We start from the raw sequence: 24,991 nt of genomic DNA on the forward strand, positions 1-24,991 counted from the left end.
TAACCAATGGCTTTATCTCTTAGCCGGTGGCGATCTGAGCCACGAGGGCGTCCCTGAAGGCAACTATGGCACGAGGCAATAATGTGGAGCTCCTGAGCATGAGCGGCAGCTACTTGAAGCCGTCGGTCGACTCGATTTGCTGACGAACCCGCAATCACCAAGTTTAGGTATTTCTATTTTTACCTATTAAACTTAAATTAAATTTAAGGGGTGAGAGAGGGTATATCGACGAGTCGCGTGGTGGTCTCCGATTGCTTTAATGGTCCAATTCCACGGCGAAGACATCGACGGTAAGGAAAGAAGAAGAAGGCTGAGGTAAAGGAAAGAGAAGAAGAAGAAGAAGAAAATAGGAAAGAAGGGGGCCGAGGCAAAGGAAAGAGAGAATTTAAGGTTTTTACTTATACAAAAAATCTAAATTTGATTTTGATTTGGATTCAGCCAAAATATTTGCGATTGCCTCATCGCGTGCTTGTGAGGGAGAGAGGGTGAAGGGTGTGCACGTGCAGTGCATATGTGCTCCAAGAGATTTTTTTTTTTTTTTTTCAGTTCTTACGCTAGTAATTATATCAGCACAAAACAAGTAATGATGACAATACCAACTAATGTATAATTCATCATTTTCAGATATGCAGATCAATTTAAATATTTTATGACTTTGTCAAGTCCATAATTTAATTATGTACTACTTATAAGTTTGTACTGTTAAAATTAATTTCTTCATTTACCTTATGTTTCTTGAGAGAAGTGGGGTTTAGTGCTGCAGCTATAAAGGACAATCATGGACATGGGATTTTAAATCCCGACCTTCGAGTAGTGGCCAAATGTGTACCGCTTGTTGTCAGCTTAATGTACTTTGTATTCTTAGAGTGTGTTTGTTTTTGGGCACCTAAGCTTGAGGGCTTCTTTTGCACGACTACTGTCTAATTTATCGTCATTTGGAACAATCTCTCATGCCATATTACAGTTTAATGTTTTAAAAGAAAAGGTCTCAGAATTTTCAGAATGGGTGGTTTCAGATAAAATTCAAACTTCTGTAGTATATGTAAGAAAAAGTAAAAGAAGAAAGGAGTACAAGCTATAGATTGATCTTCAATCCCCCTCCTGCTACCGAGATATTTGCCCTAGTTGCCTATTTTTCTCCTCATTCCTGCTTCTTCCTATTAAGTCTTTAAAAGTGTTAAACATTTGTTTCTACAAAGAATGCTTCTTTTATAGGTGGAGTCTCAACAAATAATGAGACCATTATGTCTTAAGAGTTGGTAGAAGCCATGATTCGTAGTAGCTGCCACTATCATAGTTCCTCTAGTGGATTTCTTTAAATTGGATCCTCAAAGTGATCAATGTATGCGACCACGTTACATTATGAAGGTATGAGTTCTTGAAAATTTTCTTTCATTATTTTGCAATTTCCTTTTCATGTACTTCAATTTACGAGTCAGACTGGACAGTTTACAAAGTTATCTGCTTAAGCTTTATTTCAACTATATTTCAGATTTATTCAGGGGAATTTTATTGTCCAAATTTGCCTGCTGCACAACGTTGGAAGATTGCAGGCTGAAGATAATCATGCAAAGATGATGTATAATTCAACAGAAATATGGGCAGTTTCAAAGAATATTATCATCATAGCAGCTACTCTCTCATGCTTAAGGGATGTTATTCAGCATTTTTTTTTTCATGTCGGATATTGGTTGCACCAGGCAGACCAGAGAATACAATAAATAGAAAGGTTTCCGGGAAAGAATCCACTTATTAGATGTGTGCTAGTTAATTGAAGCACAATTCAGAGTTGTTTAGTGGTTTGGAGTAAATATGTACTATGTTTACAAAGACTCTTTAAAAGAGCATGCAGTAAGGATATGTAAAAATAGTGAAAGTTATAATTCAATTGGTAAAATTACAGGTAAAAGTTAAATCCACTTGCATGTTTGTAGCCTGCCATTGATTTCTTTTCCTTTCCTTTTTGATTTGTTTAATATTTGGTGGATGGATGATTGCAAGATTGAAACCCTCAGTGTTCCTTAATGAGATCAAATTTTAGGTCTTAAGATGAATCTATTTGGACATGCATGTGTTGTTCTAACGTTTTTAAGTCAATCCAAACACTTTCACTAATGTATTGATGGTGTGTATTCCACCATTTTTGCGATTGAAATGGAAGATAGAAGACTCTCATTGTTGAGATTAAGACTCCCATTTTATTTGCGTGGCGGATGTTTTGGTGTGCATCAGACAATGTGCTAGTCTTTGGCACTCCCCAGATTGCGAAAACTAGCGTTCAATGTACTGGAACTCTAAAAGCATGACATCCATAAGCTCCTACTGTTCATTGATAGCTACCCACCTCTCAAGTGGGGTATGGCGACAAGAATCCTACTGATGATGGTGTTGGTGAAGCCTCCCTTCCATCTAAAGTCCATGAAGATAATAAGAGGAAAAGAAGAAAAAAAAAACAAAAGGTAACGTAATCCCTAATCAACCCAATTCAAAGTTACAACTACTAGTCATTTTTCCTTTTTACCTAACCTTTTTAACCTGCAACCATACAGAATCCATTCTTGCAGTAACCTCCTACACTTGCAAGCCGGCAAACTATTTGGGCTAGACCGTAAAGTGGTACACATTCCTTGTTGAAGGGGAAAAGAGACTAGTTGAAATAGAAGAGAATCTTTAAAAAGTCTAAAGTGTATTACTGAAGAGGAATTATTTTGAACTGGTCTATATTTTCCATGTTGACCTTTTCCACGAGCAGATAAAATTAATTACCATATTTACCACCCTATGTTTTTAATATGTCATGCAACTAAACTCCTCATCTACCATTTTAAATCTTGGGTAACTTGTACTATATAAAAAAAAAACAAGAAATGATCTACATTTTAATCTCTATTTATTAACCACCTCTCTCTTTATTAAATCTTATGAAAGGACTATTCATTCTTAGGATATATATATTAGCAAATAGCTGATAGAGAATATTCTGGTTCTCTTTTTTTTTTTTTCCGGTTATTTGCAAGAAAAGGCCGTTTTGTTTTGGAGCAGGACCAGTGCTCCTGGAAAGCAGGACAAGACGACAAGTCGTGCTGCGACGGTTGATGACTCTTGCTCCCGCCTTTCTTTGTCACGGCATCTTCTTCAACCATTCCATTCCCCATTTCCACTTCCAATTCCAATTTCCCAACCATCCTCACTTTTTGCCCATTTAATAAAAACGAAAAAAGAAGAAGAAAAGATCCTAACCAAAGCCCACCATCGAACCAGTCAGACAAGACAGAGAGCAAGCAGACAACCAATCCACCGATCCAACCTCGGAATCCAAGAACACCACCACCAACCCATTAACAAATCTCAGATTACATAAGAGCAATCAATTCCAATCTTAGTGGTCGTTGGTGTTTAATAGGACACCATTAAATTTTCATTCTGCACTTGAGAAAAAAAATAAAAGTAAAGAAAAGTTCCTTGATCTCTCTCTCTCTCTCTCTCTCTCTCTCTAAATATATATATATATATATATGGTTAAAGGTATCCAAAACCAAATCCTCATCTCTTCTCCTTTTCCACCACGCTTCTTTGTCACCTCTCCTGGTTTTCTGTACCTACTCTTATATCTATCTATCTATCTATCTTTCTTTCTTTCTTAGAGAGAATGAAAGAGAATAAAGGAGAGGAGCTCCTAAGCCTAAGCTTAGGCATTAATACTATTACTACTACTACTGCATGGTGTTCTAAGAAGCGAAAGGGGAGAGAAGACTTCATGGCGAGTGATAGGAAGTTCTTCAACTTGCTCCAAATCAGAGACCAAATGCTGAGAGCGACAAACACCAAGAGATACTCCTGTGGAGTCGAAGATGGAAAGAATAGTCTGCAGGTGATTCACTTGCTTCTCGCCGCCGCCGCCGCCGCAGTCGATACGAACGGCGGCGACGTTAACACGGCCGTCGACGCCTTAGGAGAGGTTTACAAGACCGTTTCTTTGAAGGGCGATCCAATCCAACGCGTCGCAGTCTACTTCGCGGACGCATTGGCTGCGAGGATTCTGACTCCGAGATCTCCGTTTTACCAATCGTTTATGTTAACTCCTACTCCTGAAGTGGAATTCTCGGCCTTCACTGACCTCTATAGAGCCTCTCCTTACTACCAGTTTGCGCACTTCACCGCGAACCAAGCCATCGTTGAAGCCTTTGAGGACGAGGAGAAGGAGAATGGAGGTAGATTGCATGTCATAGATTTCGATGTGTCGTATGGATTTCAATGGCCTTCTCTAATCCAATCCTTGTCCGATAAGGCCACGAGTAGCAAACCGATCGCTCTTCGCATAACGGGGTTCGGTAGAAGCATCCAAGAGCTCAAAGAAACCGAGATGCGCCTCGTTCATTTCGCGAATTGCTACGACAACTTGTTCTTGAAATTTGAAGGGATATTCAGAGGTGATGATGCCACCGGTAGAAGTATAAAGATTGAGGAAAATGCGACTGTCGTTGTGAATTCTGTGTTCTATCTGCGAAATTTGAGGAGCTCTACAGAGATATCTGATGCATTGGCTGTTTTATACTCGTTGAATCCATCCTTGGTAGTCTTGGTAGAGAAAGAAGGTAGACAAAGACAAGGAGGCTTCTTGTCAAGATTCATGGAGTCTTTAAATTATTCTGCAGCCATGTTTGATTCTCTGAATGAATGCCTCCCAGCTGATAGCATGGAGAGGCTTAACATCGAGAAGAATAGTCTCGGCAGAGATATTAAGCATGCGATCGTTAACGGAGACGAGGAAGATGAGTATTTGAATCATGAGGTATTACAAGAGACTTGGAAGGAGAGGATGGAAAGAATTGGGTTCGAAGAGATGAAGTTGAGCTCAAGGTCAGTGAGCCAAGCAAGGCTGCTGTTAAAGATCAAGAGCCAGTATTCGACGACAGATCACGGCAGTAATGGTGGATTTCGAGTTATTGCGAGGGATGAAGGCAAGACAATATCTTTGGGGTGGCAAGATAGAATTTTGATCACAGCATCTGGATTTACTAGGAGACATCTATAAAAGTTTCTTATGCTTCACTCATTGTTTTCTTGATTTCTCGTGCACATAAGATAAAATCTTTGTGATTGCAACACAGTTTGATTCTTTTTCCCCTTTAGTTTTTTTTTTTCTTTGTTATTCAGAATCCAAACATAATATTTTTACCACTTCAGCATGTTTAGCTTCTCCTTTCAGAAATCGAAAATTCCACGGACAAACTTTAAATTTAATCTCTGCATTTTATTCAGACAACTTTAGTAGCCCCACAAAAGGACTGCTTGTATTCATTCACAGATTATGTAAACTGAGATAGGTACATCAATGGAAAATATTATTTTGTGTGGGCAAAATTAGTACAAGCTTGACTCTGAAATGTTGAACGACAATCTAATACAGTATCAAGCAACCGAGACTAAAACTCTGAAGTTGAAAGTTGTAACTTCTAACTCAAGCAATCTGTTAATCATCCTACAAGGCTGTGACTTGCTATGGATGAAGATGGATTATGTAAGACTTATCTCAAGATTTAGGTCAATTCTAAGCATAATCACAGTCATTTGCTGATATTATCTTCCATTTAATTAAGATATGCGTGATGATATCATTGTGGAAATGCAGCTGAGCATCTTCATGGACTTGTTCTCATTCTGCGGCTGTCAGAATCTTTTAGCTGAAATGTTGGTTTCCTGATATCATATAGCTTTTCTAACTAAGATTATAAAACTTCAACATGGTATTGTATTCTGATCCACTGCATAAAGATTTAATTAACTTTTGATGTGTACCAACTTGTCAAATATGACATGCTTCTTATTTTCAGATTCGACAAAGTTCAGATGAAAGAACCGATGCATGAAATAATTAGTCAACATAGATTACATCTCACGATAATCAGAAAAAAAATGCATAACTAAATGGTGAATGATTTGAAATTGGAGGTATCTTCTGAGAAATTTCTCATAAGGATAAGTCCATCAACACAGGGGGATATCTTATACAAGAGAACTTATTTATGTTCAAACTATTTACCCAAAAATTGAGAAAATGATGATAGGCATGGACTTTGTTTGGAAAAATTGCTCTGTAATGAGAAATACCTCAATTTTATATGATTTTAGTAGATAAACAGATAAGGACTAAGACCGCGATAAGTATTGCCTATTTTAGATAATATGAGAGGTTACAAGAACTTCATGCTTCTCAAATTTCTCAGGAGTAGATTGTTCTAGGAGAGATATTGTTGAATTCTTCCTCCAAATGTTTCCCAGTAATGGAATGGAAAGGTCTTTGATCATTCAAGTCAATAGATTCTTAGGCTCCATACCAATAAGGCAATAAGTCCAACCTACGAAAGATGCCTCTTTTGGGATTCAGAATAAGACAAGATCACAATTAATTATGCGTATTTGGCCGGCTAATCTTTACTTACATATAAGATCTGGAAGTCTATTTTCTCGGTATCTAGTCACATAGCAAGAAAAGAACAAAAGCCTGGTTCTGATTTACATATCTTAATCAATCATCTTTAGATGCCTCTTCTGTCTTCCACCGAATAACTTCGCCTCAAAGAATCAAATGGTACTCTTTCTAGAAATGAATCAAACAACTTGGATGGTACTGCAACTGAATTAATCATCATTGAGATAATTAAATAGGCGTATTTTTCTAAGAATCTGGTTATAATTACTGAAAAATTATTCGACAAATAGTCCAGTCCTGCTCTTTAATACATCTGCAACAACATTGCGTTCTTCCTCTCAGATAAACTCACTTTCTTAATTCAAATTTTTATTCATCTTAACTTTGGTCGTGATTATATAGTGTTTGAACACTATTTATGTGCTAAATAATCCATCTCGTTTGATATCTATAGAATTTAGGAGTTGAGGATGCATTTAAGCTTCAAGCCTTTGTTTTTGTAATAGCCACTAGTCCCCTGTCTCAATTATTAGACCACTTTCCATCAGCTTGGGGATGAAGCAAATTATTGCAGAGTGATATTTTGTTTTGCTAGATTTGCATATTGTCTGGTATGGATTTTCTAGAGCATTTTGGGCCCAGAAATCTAATGAGACAAGTGAACTAGAGGAGTAATGAAAGATATAATAACATAGGAAATAATCAATATTTATGCTGAATTCCTCTGCAAGTGGTAATATATTTCGAAATATTGATAGAGTCTGAGATGCCAAGCTTTATGGAAAACAATAGGTTTATTAGGCGTTGTCAGTGAATAGATAAGCTTTTTCATTAGTAACTATGTAATTTTTTCCTCTGCTGAATTGTACCACTAATAATGGATTCAAGAACAGATCAGCTTCTGTCCTTTAAACAAAGGTAGATGGATTAACTAAACAAACCTTTCTTGTTTCTTCCATAATTGTACTTTGTTGCATGTGCTTCTTCCATTTGCCTTGCAGGTAAAGATTGAACAAAGAGCATCTTATCATGTTTGATGCACCAAAGTTTTGCTTGGTCAAAGCAGATCCCTATGCAGGAATCACAATTATTCAATTGAGTTGATTCCCATGTATCTACCAAAGACTTTTCTAGCAGTAAAAGTACAGTATGCCACAAAAAAAGTCCATTCCTTAGGCTTGATAAGTTGGATAGAATAAGTATGAACGAAAGAGAGAGATAGAAATAAAATGAAAATTCTAATGATCTTTAGCAATGACTACTACTTTATAGGATCCATGACATAAAGTTGGCAGGTAGAATTTGGTCACACAGAGTAAATTGTCCCATTTAACTCTTCTTCTGGGAGCTGTAACTTTCTTGATAGTTAATCCATCAGTCTGTTTTTAAAAATATATATGAATATTGACCTCCACTTTAGATTTCAATAATTGTGATACACTGATATAAACCATGCATCTTGTGCATTATGTTTCACTCCTGTTGAAAGTTTTCTAAACCCTGATGAAATTTTTCTCAAGATGTCTCACTCATAAGAATTTGCTTCTTGGTTAACAAGAGTAAACCTTTTGAGTTATCTTACCCTACACTTCATTCAAAATGCATCTATGAACCAAATAACACAGCAGATCAGGGAATTGTCAACTCTTTCTTAGTACTTTGTTTCATGGAAAGATCTCTTAGGATCATTAGACATGCTATTGCTGCAACCTGATTTCACATATTTTAGCTATTAATGGAATCAAATTACTGTGGTATGGGACTGAAATACTCCTGTTTGATCCACATCCAAAGCAGAAACATCATTTCTGCTATGTCCTGCAGTTGTCTGTAATCACCATCGATTTTGTGTCTATTGTACATTGGTAGTTGAACAATGCTCAAATTTCTTCTACTTGACTAACATGATATTATCTGCTAATGCAGAGTATAATCAAAATAAAGTTTTAACAATTATATACAATTAATCTGCATTCTGGAGACATTTCCAATAAGTTTATGCCATTGCTGACACAGTCTGCTGTCCTATGCTGTATTTTACTTGAATAGCTCCTTTTATAATATCCATAGAGATAAACATATTGTAACAAGTCTCCTTTTATAAAATACATTGCACAGCCATCTGGAGACCCAAGAGGCAACATTAATAATTAAAATATGCTTCAGATTGACTTAATTAATGGGTTTAGACTTAAGAAATTTCCTCATTGACTACTGATCATGAAAATTGAAAACAATCTATAGATCAGGACATGAATATTAATTACAACAGATTCCTTTCATAGATAGTTCTCATTGAAGCCAGACTAAATTCAGAATGCACATGTAGCATTTCATCTATGATGCACTACCAATATGGTTTTGGATGGTTGGAGAAAAGTTTCTCTTTGCCAGTGAGGATTTTTTTTTTTTGATCATTCATGAGCCTGAAGGCTAGATATGGGCTGGACAAAGGGCCAACCCTCCCTAGATACAGAGACACTTTAGGCCCCACCGAGCTTTTAGCTATCTAGTCTAGGCTTCAAGCCATATGCGTCGCCGAACAATTGCTTCGAATCAAACGCCGCCAAGACCTGCTCCAAGCCGTTGCGTTGTCAAGCTGTTCTTCCAAGCTAACCGCACTGCCGAGCCATCAACCGAATCGAGCCAAGCCACCAAACTACCAACCACTAAACAATTTCTCCACAATATTGTTTGGGGTTGGAGTTGAACTCATGACCTCCTTGGTCATGAGCAAGATACCTACCAACTTTACTAGAGTTGGTTGGTTCTTTGCCAGTGAGGATGAATTTGCTGATTATCTTGTATGTCACCCAGTGACCAGCATGGATCTTAATTTCCTCAAGATGCTTGAATGACTTGACGATAAATTTGTGTCGATGTCAAAATAGTGAATTCGTCTTTGCAATAACATCTCTAGAAGAACTAAGCCATGTTTCTAATTGATAAAAAATGTAACTCTTTCTGTACCCATTTTTGAGCTTGTTGGCCTGGCCTGTATATAGTAGGTTTTATAAAGCAACATTGACACCTTATAACAATTATTTTTCATCTATTTTCTGGTTAGAAATTAGGTTAGTTGATCAAAATTGCTTCTCTACTTACTTTTGTTAAATCTTAAAATCTTTCATATCTGAAAACCTGACCAATATGTTTGATTATTGGATAGTTTTATGACTTGGTTTTTACCCTACAATTACTTACTATATTATCATGCAGATTCGACCAACAATGAAATCAAACATTGTCCTAAAATGAAATGAACCATTAAATCTTAGCGAAAACTTGAACTGGGGGACTGTTGACTGTTTCATATCATCTTACCTTAATGAGAAACGGCAAGAATTCGTGCATATAGGCAAAAGAAATAGAAGAAACCAAATAATACAATATAGCCTGATAAATTATTTGAAGAAATATACATAAATAAAACATGTCTCTAAGAGAGGACAGATTGCACATAAGGTCATTAAGTACCAACGGTTTGTCCTAATTCCTAGAAGAAAAGGTGAATCAACTAAGAAAGTTGGCAAAACCATCAAGAAAATGGAATATGTGTGCTTAGGCATTTGCCTCTATATAGCTGTTTAATTACCTGAGAAAAAATGAATGCTAGATCTCTCCATTCTTTTTCACAAAGTCCCAGGACCCAGAAGGAAGAAAGGAGAATCCATTCTCCAAGGGATCAAATGATGCTCTTGGAAATTCATCTAGTCCCCCATAGTTAAATGGATCGAAGCTCATTGGAGATAAATTGCTGGGCTCATTGTCAAATCCTTTATAAAAATCTAGGACATCAACATTGTCTATGTAGTTTGCCATGAAGTTATTTCCTCCGGTTTCCACTTCTGTTGGTGCTTCACTACCTCTGCCTTGATCTGACGCTCCTGAACCTTTTATTTCATCTGATGGAAGCGCAGGGGAATGACCTTGGAAAAGAGCAACATGGCCAAACAGCTTGTCCTTCCTAGAGAATGTAGTTCCGCAGGAGCAGAGCCATTTATCATGGCCACAGTGTTTCTCATGAGTTTTCAGGTCGGCTAGAACAGAAAACTTCTTGGTGTTGCATCTTCTGCAAGTATAGCTCTTGGCACAGTGGCTCCTTTTGTAATGGTTCTTCACACATAAAATTGTTTTCAGAGGCTGGAATTTCTTGTGCTCCTTGTTTCTCTTGCATCCAAGAACGGGACACGAATACCTCTTGATAAGCACGGGCTCCAAACTCGCTTCCTTGGTTGGTTTAGCAAGGGCAGCCGGAGTCTTGTACTTGTCTCCATGACCTCTCATATGCATCCTAAGATTCGCATCCCTCTTAAATCCCTTGCCACAGATTGAACAGAAATGAGTGTGTGGTGCTAAAATCTCCTCCTTTTCCAATTGTAAGACTTCATATGAGCCAGGGGGAAGATTTTCTCCATCTAACCCACCATCTTCATTGTCCTTCACATCTTGGTCTTCAGCAGAAATAGTGTCGGTTCCTTCAAAACCACCGTCACTTACGTCTTTAATCAACTCCTCATACTCGGAATTCATGGTTTCCACAAAAGGATATAACTTGTTTTGTTGAAAGGAACCATTTGAACCTGAACCAACAATACTAGCCAGCGGAGCAACAGAAGGGTTACTGGGTTGGTTTGCAGTTGCACCTCTCATTGATGGGAGAAGTGCACCAGCTGCCGAGATCAACTGAATTACGATAGAGGTCAGATCTGAATTCATCAGCTGCTGGCCAGGAGCAGAATCAACTTGCAGAAGTGGAAACTGACCTCCATTTTTCATGATCGAACCGACTATATCTTGAATTTGATGGACCTTTTGTTCAAGGAAGGAGAGGTTCCCTAGCATCGCCCTCGAATCCCAATCCATAGCTTGATTGTTGACAAAAGAAGATGATTCTATTGGACCCGGCTTTGCAATTATTAATTCAGGTTGACAGGAATAGAGTGCTGATTTGTGCAAAGGAGGGGTGAGTTCAGGGATGGTTTGCTTATTTCTATCATCAAAACATATCTCTCTTGATCCAGACCGGGAGAACATCTGATTTGCATTGAGATTTCCAGATGGCACATTCATTGCAGAGGAGTTCCCAAATGTAGGCCTATTCTTATGATCCATCCAAAGTATCTATCTGTCTCATAATAGTAAAACCAGCAAGAAATAATCAGAAGCAGGAACTAAGCTACGAAACCCAGACCTACAGGTACCCCTGGATCCCTATTCTTATATCAACAACACCCAAAAGAGAGAATCTGAAAGAAAGCCATAACTTTGGAGGAGGACAAAGAAGAACAAAAAAGAAACCCAAAAGTTAACTTGTAAGCATGCCCACGAGCAGAAATTGCCGTTAATGAAACCCTTTTTTTTTATTGATCCAAACGATCTAAAAATGCAACCTTTACCCTAGATTACACCGAAAGAACTCATAAAAGACACGAATTTGAGATTAGAAACCGGGAAAAGAACTCACCAGAGAGGCAACCCGATGGGCTGGACTAAGAGAATGGAAGAGAGACCCACCTCCACCAACGAATAGCTCATCAAAGAACCGTCTTCTTCTCATCTCCTGGCCAAGAGCTAATTAAATGCGTCCCAATCTACGAATCCCACTCGGCTCTCTCACGACAACCCCACGTCGCTCCCCACTGCCCAAGACTCCATCGTTTGACCTCTCCCTCGCTTTGTTTACTGACGCCGCGATCAAAGAAACCATTAAGAAGAGTGGTAAAATTGCAGTTGAGTACTGACTAACTGTTACCTATAATCTATCCAGTTGATTCCTGGATAACCAATCTTATTCTCGGATAGCAATCGAATAAGACAGTGGAGTAAAAATAGTTTTTGTTTCTTATCGGTGGATCTGAAGGGAAATCCAAGAAGAGCCGCCATTAATAATTTAATATTAACTTGAAGTCAAACAGATGAAACTAAATCCAACAAAGTTAATCTCCGTTCGCTGCATGTAGAATAATCATAACTTTATTTCAATATAAGCCTCTTCATATAAATATAATAATAATAATAATAAATATTAGTTTATTACTACATACTTTTCTCCCCCACATATATTCTATCTAATATTTCAATTAAAATATTAGAATTATCATTAAAATCTTTTGACTCTTTATAATTACTATTATTATTAATTTTAATAAAATAACCTCTACTTTCTTTAGATGTAAGTTATGTTTTAATATTAATTAGTTAGATTTAACTAATCAACTCAAAAGATAATTATAATATTTTAAAATTTTTCCGTAGCAATTATATAAAGCCAAATGGTACAATAACAACTATTAATTTCTCTCTCCTAATAGAATAGTTGAGATTAAATGATACTAAATAAAATTAACCGAAAGTACCCGCCACTTTTCTAAATGATAAGGATAAATTAGTTATATTTTATTTCTCTCTTAACTATCTATTTTTTTTATAAAAATTAAAAAAAAATAATAAATTGGCAAGAGTCACGCAACTATTATTAAGAAAACAGTTATAAGAATAAACAATAAGAAAATACTTAAATTCTAATAATTTTTTTATCGATTAATCTAGTCACAGATGTAAAATGTCTTATATACCCTTTAATTTAATAAAGGATTAAAATTATTTTTAATAACTAATTGATTAGTATGGAATCATTGCTCATAAATAAAAACCTCTTATTATAAATCACAAGATATATTACAAGCACCAGGACTTTAGCAAACATACACAAATTATCTCAGATAAACACCAAGACACACAAATCAACATCAATGCCTCCCAGTTCTCAACTCAGTTAATTAGGGAATAGTCATGTGGTGTAGAAGTCTCCCAGGTAGGGGGATTTTGTCATTAGGGATTGCCTGAAGAACACCAGGTTGCTCTGAAAAAAAAATTAATAATAATTAAGAATGTAAACAAGCTATATATGTATATATGACATATAACTAGTTAAAATAATTTATATGTCTATGGATTATGGATGGATGACTTTTTTTTTTCATATTATGAAATACGATCTTCTATTTTAAAAATAACAGTTAAATATTATAATAGCATTTTTACAATATAAATACTATTTATTAAAATTATATTTTATATCACACACTAATCTAATTATCAGTTTACCCTTGATATTTATTTCATCAGTCTACTTTATATCAAATCTAAATGTATTTATTATAATTTTATAAAAAATAATTATTATTAAAAATAATTATTACACTCTTATTGCGGAATACAAGAGAATATGAAATAGTTTTCGTAGAATGAATAACTTATTTTAAGAATAATAAATAGAAATATCTATTCTAAATTGTACTTAATTATATTACCGAGAGTATGGGAATAAAATCGGGAAAAAAACTCTAATACCATACTGGATAACTAATTAACCTAAAAACTTAAGCTATGAAACAATAAATTAATAATGTTACAAGTGAATTAAACTTAGCTTAGTCATTTAAGAAAGCTCTTGATACCTCATCTCAGATCAAAATCACACACATAAAAAATACTGATAAATAAATGACTAAACAGGGAGGAAATAAAGAAGAAAAAAAAGAAGACTCACTCAAAATTTCAAGAACTTGCTCTGGAGTGAGCCATGCAGCAAAAGCATTAGCAGAATGTGTATAACTATACACCAACGCCTCCTTCGCAGCCTCCTCACTAAAAGATTTGAATTTGATTAATAATTCTTATGGGCTTAATTAAGAGATATTAATAAAATTAAGAAAAGAAAAAAAAGAAGCATATAAGAATTATGACCTGCCGAAGATGGCGACGAGAATCTTAAGATGAAACGCAGTTGGCTGTTCGCTCTCCGGTGTGACAACATAGACGATGTAAATGGCGGCGTTGGGTGGAATCTTCGCCGTTATCAGAGTTGAGAAGGAGGAGAGAAAGATCAAGAGGGAGAAGAAGAAGAAAGGAATAATAATTTTATTGCGAGATGTCTTCATTTTTCTCTTAACCTTCTTCTATTTCTTCTTTGCTTTAATATTTGTAAAAATTTAAGCCATCCAACAACTATTTATTTTCTCATTTATGAGTCGAAATCCAGCATATCAACCAATGGGCATGCCAGAAAACAATTGTTAAATCATCATCTATTGTCGTTAACTATCTAGTTTATTAATAGCCCATTGGCTATTAGTGCCAAATAAAATAAGAATGCGTGTAGATTTTATGGTATAATTAATCATCTAATTAAGTTGATAAGTTAATGGTTGACGCAGGGTGGCTTAAGAAAATATCTAATTAGGCATTGTTGATGGTATCTAGCATCAAGTATTTCGCATTTATCATAGTTTACACCTTAGATTTCACACTCTAATATATTTGATTTTTTTTTCAATATGACTTATTCTCTAAGTACATATGAGTGAAAGGAATGTGTCTTGATGTCAATCCTGACATTAGTTTTTGTAATTATATATCAGATAGCCCAGTTTTTAATAATTAAAAAGATTAATGCGTCACGAAAAATAAATTATAGAATTTATGTGGGAATTATCCTAATTTAAAGCACACATTATGTTTGTCTATGTAAGCATTATATATGCAATGTGCTTATTTTTAATTTTTTTTACATGATTGGTCTATGTTAGCTAATGTGAGATTATAAAGTAGAATTAATTAATTTACAAATTACTCTTTCTAAGAGTGGACAAGGCCTAATTAGATTTAAAAAATCAGTATATTTAAGAGATAAAAAAAAGAAATAAAAGAGGAAAAAGTCTAAATATTAGTCTTGATAAAATTTTAGCTTCTCTCTGGATCATCCCACCAAGGTTATTGCTAATCAAGAGGAATAGATTGAATCATTTCTTGAATCTCATTCATACTTAGTATCATCTAAACATCATATCCACAACAAAAAAATAAAATAAAATAAAATAAAATTAACCCTCAAAATAAACCCACCACAAACCTCTATCTTTTTTCTATATTTTTTCTTCACACAATAATTAAATAATAAAATTGTATTTTATACTACTCCTCCCAAGTCTACAATGTACATCCATCCATCCATCCATCAAACATCCTGCGTAACTCCCACAGATGCCATGTTACGCATATGCCGACTGTCATCATGCCTGGTAGCATCATACGTGTCCCCATCACCCCATAGAGCGTACGCCTCCTCCCCATGCACGGCGTCGTCTCCGATCAACAACTCCTCGTCGGATATGCGAAGTGGAATGAACAGCTTTATCGCCATGCATATGATGGACGTCGCGACCACGTTCCATGCTACGACGAACGCGGCGCCGGCCAGTTGCTTGACGAACTGGTAGCCGCCGACCCCGCCGTAGAAGCCGCCGCGGGAGTTGGTGACGGGGAGGAAGAGGGAGCAGAGGACGGGCTCCGCGAAGAGGCCGGTGGCCGCGCCGCCGAGGACCCCGGCGACGGCGTGGGTGTGGAAGACACCGAGCGTGTCGTCGATGCTCTGGAGGAGGGCCCACTTCCGGTGGACCACCATCATCGTGTACCATGGGATGCTGCCGGAGAGGATGCCCATCACTATGGCAGCCCATGCTTCCACAAGCCCTAATCTCAACAAGCATATATAATATTATACCTCATATGAAAGTTTACAACTTGAGCATAGATAAACTCGTGTGGACATACGTGAAATTAGTGCAAAACATGTAATTAATCAAATAATATAACATAGTAATAATCTCAACACAAGCTTTTGTTGTGCTAATAGCGCAATGGGTGAGTGAAGCATAAGCAAAACTTTCACCCTCAAATGTTACCAAAGAGATAGTAATGGCCAAACCAAGCAAGTTTAGAGAAAACTCTAATACAGTGGTGTTAATAGTAATTGAAGAGCAATAAACAACTTTTAATCACTTATTAGACACCTAATGCAAGTAATCACAAAATAGAATCAATAGAGACAATTAAAGAGAGAGAGGAGAGATAAAATTTATGTGGTTCACTAATGTACCTAACAAAATAATCTTCTTCACTATGCAAATCTCTCAATTACAAAGAGTTTAGCAACTCTAATCTTCCTCAATACAATGATGGCTAGTCCTCTTGTTTTCTCTAAGCATAAAAGCCCTAAAAACCCACTTCAATATTTATAGGGCTCGTTCAAGTTAGATTTTTTTGCGGAACGCCCGCAGGCGCGTTTGAACGCACCCGAAAAACTAATATATAACTCAGACTAGCGTTTGAACACCAGAGGCCCGTTCGAACGTCTGCATCACATTCGAACACCTACATCAATGCTCTCTGTTCGAAAACTGCGTTCGAACACCCCTAGAGCCCGTTCAAACGCACTGGCACAATAAGACTGAAAATACTAAAAAACTATATTTGAGCCAAATTTCAATAGCTTTGTGATATTTCTATATAGTTCTCACAGCTCTCTCTCTCTCTCTCTCTCTATATATATATATATAAAGAATATCATGGATCAAACTACTCCAATTAATCACTCTCGAAACAAATTAAGAAGAATTTGGTCTCTGGAATCTTGAAACTGGAAACCAGGAAGAAGCATGCTAGCCTTGTGCTTTGAGAAGTATCTTTATGCAAAGTAGTAAACAAATCAAAGGCCATATAATACATGTATGTGTTATGCATGAGAAAGTGGCATGCATGATGCATGATGTAGTGTAATTAATATCCTATTTAGGTGACCGGGAGAAACGGATCTTAGATGTGTTAAACTAATCAGAATAGTACTCTTTCTAATTAGTTCTGTCTTGTTCTTAGGAGACATGGGTGTTGGTTACAAGGAATGCATTTAGTTGATGATGCATTAAATTAACCAAAAGGCTAGTGTTAGCCATTAGGGGCAGCTTCAGCACTCTATTTTTATTTCTTTTTAATATGGTTTAATATTTAAATAATGTTAAACTATACCTTAGAATTTTGTATATATAAACCCTTGTCCTCAGGTGATTGGTGAGAAATTGGTCAAGAGGTTTTGTAAGCCAAAACTAATAGTACATTTGAATAGCCATAGGTACACATAACATTTACATTAATATAATTATCAAATTAAGTAGCTACTTAATTAATAAAATCAAGTAGCCGTACTTTTGGAATTATCAAAATTCTCTTGCTAAGATTGAAAATTTTAAAATTAGGAAGGAAGAATTGGAACAAAAAATTATATAAATGGGATAGTAAAATTAGTACAAGGAATATTTAAAAATATCATTAAGGTGAGATGAAGTAAAATTAACCTAAGAAGTCAAATAGATATTTTTGTAAAAGATAGGGGTGTATTTTTCTTTTTTTTTTTAATCCTGGGCCTTGACTTGAGCACATTTCTATAGCTCTTCTTAGACTGATTCAATTCTAAGTTTAAAAGAAAAAAATGATGAATTTTCTCAAATCTCATTTGATAAATTTGTATTATTAATGTGACTTTTGAAGTGGACTACTGATAGGATTAAGTATATGAGAAATGATAATTAATAATAGGAGTAGGAAGACTGACCTGCCCCCGGGGTGATGCAAACAAGTCCGGTGATCATCCCCTGGACGGCGCCGACGACCGACGGCTTCCCGAAGAAGATGACGTCGAGCGTTGTCCACGTCAGCAGGCTCGTCGCAGCGCAGATATGCGTGTTGAGCACGGCCATCGAGGAGTCGATGTTTGCCGCGTAGGTGGCCCCGCCGTTGAACCCCGTCCACCCCATCCACAGCAGCCCGGCGCCGGCCATCACCAGCAGCACGTTGTTCGGCGGGAACCGCTCTCTATCCGCGTTCGTCCTCGGCCCCACCTAATCCCATCACAACGATTCAATTCGAGTTGTATCACTTTACTCGCAAATCATAAAAGATACTAGTTAAGGCTTACCCAGTAGGCGGCGGTGAGGCCGCCGATGCCGGAGGAGAGGTGGATGACGTAGCCGCCGGAGTAGTCGATGACACCCCAATGGAACAAGAAGCCGCCGCCCCAGAGGGAGAAGGCGCCGACGGTATAGGAGAAGGTGATCCAGAGGGGGACGAAGGCCATCCAGGCCTTGATGTTCATCCGGCCGAGGAGGGAGCCAGCGAGGAGGATGACGGCGATGGCGGCGAAGGAGCACTGGAAGTAGACCATGGTGGCCGCCGGGTAGAAGGGCGCGATCATGGGCGTCTCGACGGTGTTGCCGTCTTTGTAATAATGGAGGGTGGCAGGGAGGGTGGATCGGCGGATCAAGAACTTGTGGACGAGGGCGGGCTTGGCCTTGCCCCAGAAGGGGAGGAGCTTGTCCCCGAACGACATGTGGTAGCCCCACGTCACCCAGCAGATCCAGACGGCGGCGAAGGCGTAGAGCGCCATGAACGCCGAGTTGATCGCCCACTTCTTCTTCACGACGCTGCCGTACAGGATGACCAGGCCCGGCATGCTCTGGAGCCCCACCAGCGTCGCCGACACCATCTGCCACGTGTTGTCCCCTTTGTTCAGCCAGTCAGGGGTCGACGCCGACGTGTTCTGGTATGCCATCGGCACCACCGTCACCGCCACCGCCACCGCCGCCGCCGCCATGACTATTTCGGCTCTTTCTCTTCCTTACAAGTAAGAAGAGAGAGAGAGGAGATACCGATAGATTCTTCCTATTGTATTTGAAGGATTATTTTTAGAGTTAGAATATCCATCCCTCTACTCTTAGTCGGTAATATCATTATTTTAGTTATATCATAAAGAGATTTTTGACATGATAAAGGTATTATGATACTTCTTTTATATATATAAAAAAAAGAAACTAAATTTCAATGAAAAAGTTAACAACAAGAGAACAAAGTGATATAAATAAAAATTTAAACATCAAATATCAATTAGCCAATTACAATGTGCCAAATACTCTGTACAAAACTCCAGCACCCAATTGTTTCTATAGATATCTCAGGAGTGGCAAGGGCATTGCTGTTAGTTAATCAATTAATTAGCACCGATAATTGAAGCATTAATTAGCAATACTCTAATTAGGAAGCCATTAGTGAAGTAGCTTCATGTGTCTCATCTTTTGTTTGTTTCTCCAAGTCAACTCTTTTTTGGGATGGTGTAACAAGCAAGCTCTTGTGAAATTAATGTCCGTAATTAGGTCGAACTAAACTTAGCTCCAAATTAAAAATCATCACCTTGTTTGTAGCCTATAAACAAGCATCATCACCTTGTTTCCAAGAAGGCAACAAGTATTTTATGTCAGGAATCCTAAATTTTCTTTTATAAATTTATTATTAAAATATTCTAGCTGCCATTTATGAGACATGGTTATGAGATTGTTTACAACTAAGGGATATATATTAAAAAAAAAATCAGAGAAGATATTTCTTGTCAACTTATGCAAGAAAACTGTTGCTTTTCATAATTTGATTATATATATACATATATATATATATATATATCTTCTTTTTATTATTTAAAAGGTTGTAAATTATAAATACAAGAAAGTAAGATTTAGACATCATCACATTAATTTCTTTTCCAAGCTATAAGATAAGTATCTAATACCACAAAGAAATGAAGAGAATATCTTCATCCATTTCCTGCCACAAATTCTCCTAATAGGTGATGTTATCTATTGACTTAATAAAAGATTTAATGAATCTAAGAACTTTAATAAAGGAATGTTACAAGTCACATCATTTAACCAAAGTTCACTCTATTTGCCTTATACCAATGGAGGAAGTATAATTAGGGTGTAATTATCTAAAGAATCATGTGTATTTGCATTCTTGTAGCTTATTAATTTCTAATGAGCTAATGCATCTACTCATCTAGTATGTACAAATTGCACAAAATTATATAGTTCCTGTGGATTGTTTTAAATAAACCATCTGATGTTTATTTTTAGACAAACTTAGGTAGCAAGAAAGCTAATATGTTTACACTAATCTAAGCTAATACATACTAAATCCACTCATTATCATACTCTGAGAAACTTAGTTGGGTTCCTTATCTGCCAATTAAGGCCTTGGGTAGCTCTCTTTGAAGCCCAAGCCCAAATCTATAGTTCAAGTAATTAAGAAAGATGGAGGATGGCTAATTTCAAGTGATTGCTAATGGTGTAAAGGATAAATAAGAACCATTATTTCACAAGGATAAATAGTATTTAAGATGGAATATTGCTTCACCTTAAGCATGTCAAATTGTCAATGAGCTTCCTGACAAATGGAGTTATATCAACTTTGATAATTTTACACATCAACAAAAGGAATCAAATACACAAAATAAGAAAAAGGAAGAGGGGGGAAACAAAAATCCACACAAAGACATTACAATAATTATCAATACAACACTAATCTTTTTTTACTTCCTTTTATTTAACTTCTCTTCATTCCATCATCAACTGATTTGGTATTCCCCACTGGCATGGACTTCCCTGACCCTCTTATCATACTCATCTTCGCCGTCGTCATCCTCCTCCTCTTCCACGCCCTCCTCTTCTTCTTTCTCTTGATTACCTTCCTCCTGGTCTTCTTCCTCTACCCACCCGAAGCCTGCCAACGGAGTGGACGATGGCGGAGGAGTCCTAGCCTCATCTACAATCTTCATGATCTCCTCCACGCTCTGTAAGGAGTAAGTAGGGGCACTGTTATCCTTCTTATAGTACACTGCTTGCCCTCCTTCTGTTAACTCCCTAGGCAAGTTCTTTAAAAACCATGGGTGGTTTCTGATCTCCCTAATTGTTATCCTCTGCACAACAATTGAACATACAATTGAACAAAAGCAACAAAACAAAAACAAACAAAAAAGTTTGACATTATCAAAGTTATTGCATGATTTGAAGTACCCTTGCTGGACTAGCGACGAATATTCGAGAGATGAGTTGTCTACAATCCTGCGAAATGTGAACATAATCGGGTATTTTGTATTGAACCGACATTATTCTCTGCGATCAGAGGAGGACGACATCCAGAATTAATACACATAAAAGAAAGAAAAACTTCAAATTGAAATAGGAAATTATGACTTTGAAGGGCTTTAATTACCCCAATGGTCTTTCTGAAATTTCTAGGGTCATCAGGGTCTTCAAATGGGTAAGCTCCTACCAGCATCACATAGAGAGTTACCCCACATGACCATACATCAGCCAGCTACATTAATATAACAAGAATCATTAAAGTTAGGCATAATGAATTATGCTATAACTCTCCAATATAATGCTTAAAAAGAAAAAGGAAAAAGAGATCAAGTATAAAAATATCTTAAGTCCAAAATGGATCTATTCTTAGGCAGTAGAAGGTCCAAAAGGTATTATCATGACAAAAACTCTCTATCAAGGGTTAACATCAAGAGGCCTCAAAATGAGACTCTGAATATGTACTTCATTGTCAAAAGGAGGTCCACTAAGTATGGCATCAATGCAGCCACGCCAAAGACTAGTGGAAATATCAAAGTAGACCAAATCTCAAGTACAATAAAATTATAACCTTAGGGTTAATTATCACTATATCTAATTCATAGTATTAGTAAAAGCAGTCTTAATAATATTATTAGTGAAGATAGACTCGAAACAATCCTACTGTTGTCAATGATAAAATTGTTCTAATTAGTAGTAGCGGTAAGAGTGCAAAATTCAGCCAACTATGGGCTGACAAGTATGCTGCTGTAGGAACTTCCTACACTCATGGCTGCAGCGGATCCACTCCCAGCACTATCATTGGGGCGAATTCCACTCACCAACCCACCAGAGCAATCAAGACTGCGACCGAGATTACGCCCACTAAAATTCTAGATCGCCCACGTGGCAATCATCCAGCGGCACAAGGGGGGAGAACGTGAATATTACGGAACTGACCTTGCCGTCGTACTCGCGCCGCGACAGGACTTCGGGGGCGATGTACGCCGGCGTGCCGACCGTCGACTTCGGCCTCGAGTGCAGCAGCGATGACTGCCGGAAGTCAAAAGCCACCGTTTTTAGTACAGAAATCGACAAGAAGTAAGAACATGTTTGTTAGATTTGAACAATAAAAATGAGACCTTGGAGTAGCCAAAATCGCAGATCTTGAGGCGCGGCGCTGGGCTCCCGTCGAGTAGAGTATTCTCAAGCTTCAAATCTCGGTGACAAATTTGCTGCAATAATTTGATCTAATTTGTTTAAAAAAGAAAAGAAAAGAAAGAGAGCTTAAAATCTGGATTTGGGGGGTTTACCATGAAATGGCAGTAGCTAACGCCGCAGATTAGTTGCTGGAAGAAGTATCTGGCCTAAAAAAGATAGAAGCATTAATTTTGATTAAAAGAAAGCTAAGAAAAGCGGAAGTTAGTGTAATAAAACCTCATCTTCGCTAAATCTTCCGGCGTTGCAGATCCGCTCGAAGAGCTCGCCGCCGGCGGCGTATTCCATCACGATCGCCAGATGCGTCGGCGTAACCACAACCTACAAAGTTTCAAGAAAAAAACCCCTCAATTTTTATTTTTTAAAAAACAAAATTTATTTTATTTTTGAATTGAAGCCCTAATCTTCGATTACATGCACCTCTCTGAATCGGATTATGTTTGGGTGGCGGAGGGATCGGTGATTAATGATCTCTCTGGCCACATTCTCGTCAATCTGCACCAGGAATCACGAAGAACAGAGCGAGTCACGGCCGTTGGATAACGAATCAGACGAGGAATCGCTCGAAATTTGGGAATAAAATCAAACCTTTTGGCCCCTGGGTATATACTTCATAGCGACGAGCTCCTTCGTCTCCTTGTTCCGCATCAATCGCGCCACGCCGAAGTTGCCCGATCCGATGTCCTTCAACAACTCGTACTTATCCATGTCTTTCTACTCCTAATCCGCTTCGATTTCAGAGATGGAAGAGAGAAGAGAGAGGAGAAAAGTCAGAAGCTTTCAGAACGCTCTGAGCTCGGAGGAGGAGGTGGTGGTGGTGGTGGTGGTGGAGACGAAGGTTAACAAGAATTAAAGAGATGAGATTAAGAGAGAAGCACGTGGAGAGGAGTATTTTATCCTCCGATTCTTTTCTTTATTATTCGGTTTGCAGTTTTTAATCTGTGTAAAAGAAAATTTCCCCTAATTTTTATATTATATAACTCTACTGATTAAATTACTAAAATATTAAATTAAATTAATTCAAACTAATTAAATAGAAAATCATCTTTCTCAAAACTAAACTCTACAATAAACCACACATCCACACAATACTTTTTTTTTTTTCTGATATTAAGGTATTAATAAAAAAAATAGAGAAAAGATAAGATGTGATTTAATAAAATTTTCTTTATTTTAGTGTAGCCATGTTAGTGCATGGCTAATTATTATATTACTACACGTGGATTCGTACAGCATCTATTTAAGATAAGTGGGGCCCACTTATGTCGGCCGTGGATAACTTATCCGAGAATAAGTGCACAGTGGAAAAGGAGCAAAGCCGTATCCGGCGGCATGGGGATAGGGTAGGGTGGCGTAACTGGCCTTTGACCAGGTTAATTTGTAAATTGGACGTTTTGACCTGGTCTGTTGACTAAAAGAATAATAAAAGTTAATATTTCCTTTAAACACAAAGGCATTGATTTATATAACTCATCAAAGAAAAAAAATAAAACTTATACTTAGGTATGCTCTTATACCAATTAAAAAACTTAAGGTAACTCTCGAGGTTGATCTCTTCGTCTTAGTAACCCTTGAGATGTAGTTGTTCTATTAATGGCACTAAAAGATGATATCTAGATTTAATTAAACCCTTTTATATTCTTAGAGATAAGATAAATATCTCTTCAAAAATTCTCTATAGATTCATTTAGAGATAAAATCAAATCTAAGTCAAATTAGATAGTGTGCCTTATTCATATGGTAGACTAAATAATTGAATGTAGAGTGACTATTTTTGTGTCATTAGGTAAAATTTTATACTTCTTTGACTATCATGACATCGTTTAAGTACTTCAATAACGATTCTAAAATCGTTTCGAATACTTTGACTTTAAAATTAATCTTCTACTTCAATATTCTTCGTTAAATACTTCATAACTTATTATAATTTGTGCATATACTCATACATAAAATTTAGACACATTACATGAATATAAATTATATTTTAAAATATAATTTATCAATTACATAAGTACAAATAAACCTAACAAAAGACGTTAGTATTAGCAATTCAGCATATAATATTAATAATTTATTTGTATCAAAGAAAGTATATATTACTATAATACTCATATCATATTATTCCGTGATCGTATATTTAAATAATAACTAAGATTTGAAAGTTATAACTTAGATTAGAGAAGATAGAAGCTGTTGAAAATATATTTTATTTTTAATTTAATAAAAGGGGAAGAATAGCTATGATCTTTTAATGTTTATTATGCTGAGAATTATTTATATTGTTAGTACCAAAGAGCATAGCATTTAAGGGATGCAGTTCTCAATAAGCAAAGATTAGAAAATTTCTATACTCATGTGATCACATGATGCTTTACATAAATCTAGATCTAAACCAATTTATTAAACAACAACATATAACCTGAGAGTTATCTACATTGAGTTAAGTTTCAATTATTCTAATTCTATTTCAACTGGTTCTATGGTGTAGTGGTTAGCACTCCAGACTTTGAATCTGGCGACCTGGGTTCGAATCCCGGTAGGACCTTTTTTTTAA

At 36.8% G+C, this 24,991-nt stretch overlaps 6 protein-coding genes and 1 non-coding gene across 12 annotated transcripts in view; 3 read left to right on the forward strand and 4 right to left on the reverse strand.

Moving 5' to 3' along the window:
- The window catches only part of LOC140794969 (DExH-box ATP-dependent RNA helicase DExH7, chloroplastic), a 35,795-nt gene extending 33,876 nt beyond the window's left edge, over positions 1-1,919 (forward strand). For 4 of the 6 annotated variants that reach the window (XR_012110231.1, XR_012110232.1, XR_012110235.1 and 1 more), the window contains exons 34-35: positions 1,216-1,368; positions 1,493-1,919. The gene's annotated coding sequence lies outside the window, so the exon portion shown is untranslated. The remainder of the gene's footprint in view (positions 1-1,215; positions 1,369-1,492) is intronic. The other 2 variants (XM_073147270.1, XM_073147271.1) reach the window with 1 other exon arrangement.
- A 1,611-nt stretch (positions 1,920-3,530) lies between these two features.
- Positions 3,531-5,106, forward strand: LOC140795393 (scarecrow-like protein 21). Its single transcript, XM_073147929.1, has one exon. It carries the CDS (start codon positions 3,650-3,652, stop codon positions 5,033-5,035), a length of 1,386 nt encoding a protein of 461 aa, XP_073004030.1. The 5' UTR covers positions 3,531-3,649; the 3' UTR covers positions 5,036-5,106.
- Positions 5,107-9,815: 4,709 nt separating this feature from the next.
- LOC140795822 (zinc finger protein STOP1 homolog) lies at positions 9,816-12,132 on the reverse strand. Its single transcript, XM_073148613.1, has 2 exons — positions 11,901-12,132; positions 9,816-11,561 (listed from the first exon to the last, which is right to left on the reverse strand). Exon 2 carries the CDS (start codon positions 11,546-11,548, stop codon positions 10,046-10,048), a length of 1,503 nt encoding a protein of 500 aa, XP_073004714.1. The 5' UTR covers positions 11,549-11,561; positions 11,901-12,132; the 3' UTR covers positions 9,816-10,045.
- Positions 12,133-13,071: 939 nt separating this feature from the next.
- LOC140795823 (subtilisin-like protease SBT3.9) lies at positions 13,072-14,422 on the reverse strand. Its single transcript, XM_073148614.1, has 3 exons — positions 14,186-14,422; positions 13,989-14,086; positions 13,072-13,298 (listed from the first exon to the last, which is right to left on the reverse strand). The coding sequence occupies exons 1-3, from the start codon at positions 14,377-14,379 to the stop codon at positions 13,216-13,218; spliced, it is 375 nt and encodes a 124-aa protein (XP_073004715.1). The 5' UTR covers positions 14,380-14,422; the 3' UTR covers positions 13,072-13,215.
- Positions 14,423-15,231: 809 nt separating this feature from the next.
- LOC140795338 (ammonium transporter 3 member 3-like) lies at positions 15,232-19,097 on the reverse strand. The gene is made up of 3 exons (XM_073147840.1): positions 18,249-19,097; positions 17,886-18,171; positions 15,232-15,970 (listed from the first exon to the last, which is right to left on the reverse strand). The coding sequence occupies exons 1-3, from the start codon at positions 18,921-18,923 to the stop codon at positions 15,456-15,458; spliced, it is 1,476 nt and encodes a 491-aa protein (XP_073003941.1). The 5' UTR covers positions 18,924-19,097; the 3' UTR covers positions 15,232-15,455.
- Positions 19,098-20,489: 1,392 nt separating this feature from the next.
- On the reverse strand, positions 20,490-23,387 carry LOC140795814 (serine/threonine-protein kinase SAPK7). The gene is made up of 9 exons (XM_073148603.1): positions 23,026-23,387; positions 22,858-22,932; positions 22,657-22,758; positions 22,533-22,586; positions 22,362-22,454; positions 22,180-22,272; positions 21,371-21,475; positions 21,172-21,270; positions 20,490-21,074 (listed from the first exon to the last, which is right to left on the reverse strand). The coding sequence occupies exons 1-9, from the start codon at positions 23,143-23,145 to the stop codon at positions 20,724-20,726; spliced, it is 1,092 nt and encodes a 363-aa protein (XP_073004704.1). The 5' UTR covers positions 23,146-23,387; the 3' UTR covers positions 20,490-20,723.
- Positions 23,388-24,910: 1,523 nt separating this feature from the next.
- On the forward strand, positions 24,911-24,982 carry TRNAQ-UUG (transfer RNA glutamine (anticodon UUG)). Its single transcript has one exon. It is a non-coding gene; the product is annotated as a tRNA-Gln (tRNA).
- Positions 24,983-24,991: the final 9 nt, after the last annotated feature.

This window comes from Typha latifolia, chromosome 9 (assembly GCF_019914945.1).
Source record: "Typha latifolia isolate L0001 chromosome 9, TyphaL0001v2, whole genome shotgun sequence".
NCBI classification, from domain to species: domain Eukaryota; kingdom Viridiplantae; phylum Streptophyta; class Magnoliopsida; order Poales; family Typhaceae; genus Typha; species Typha latifolia.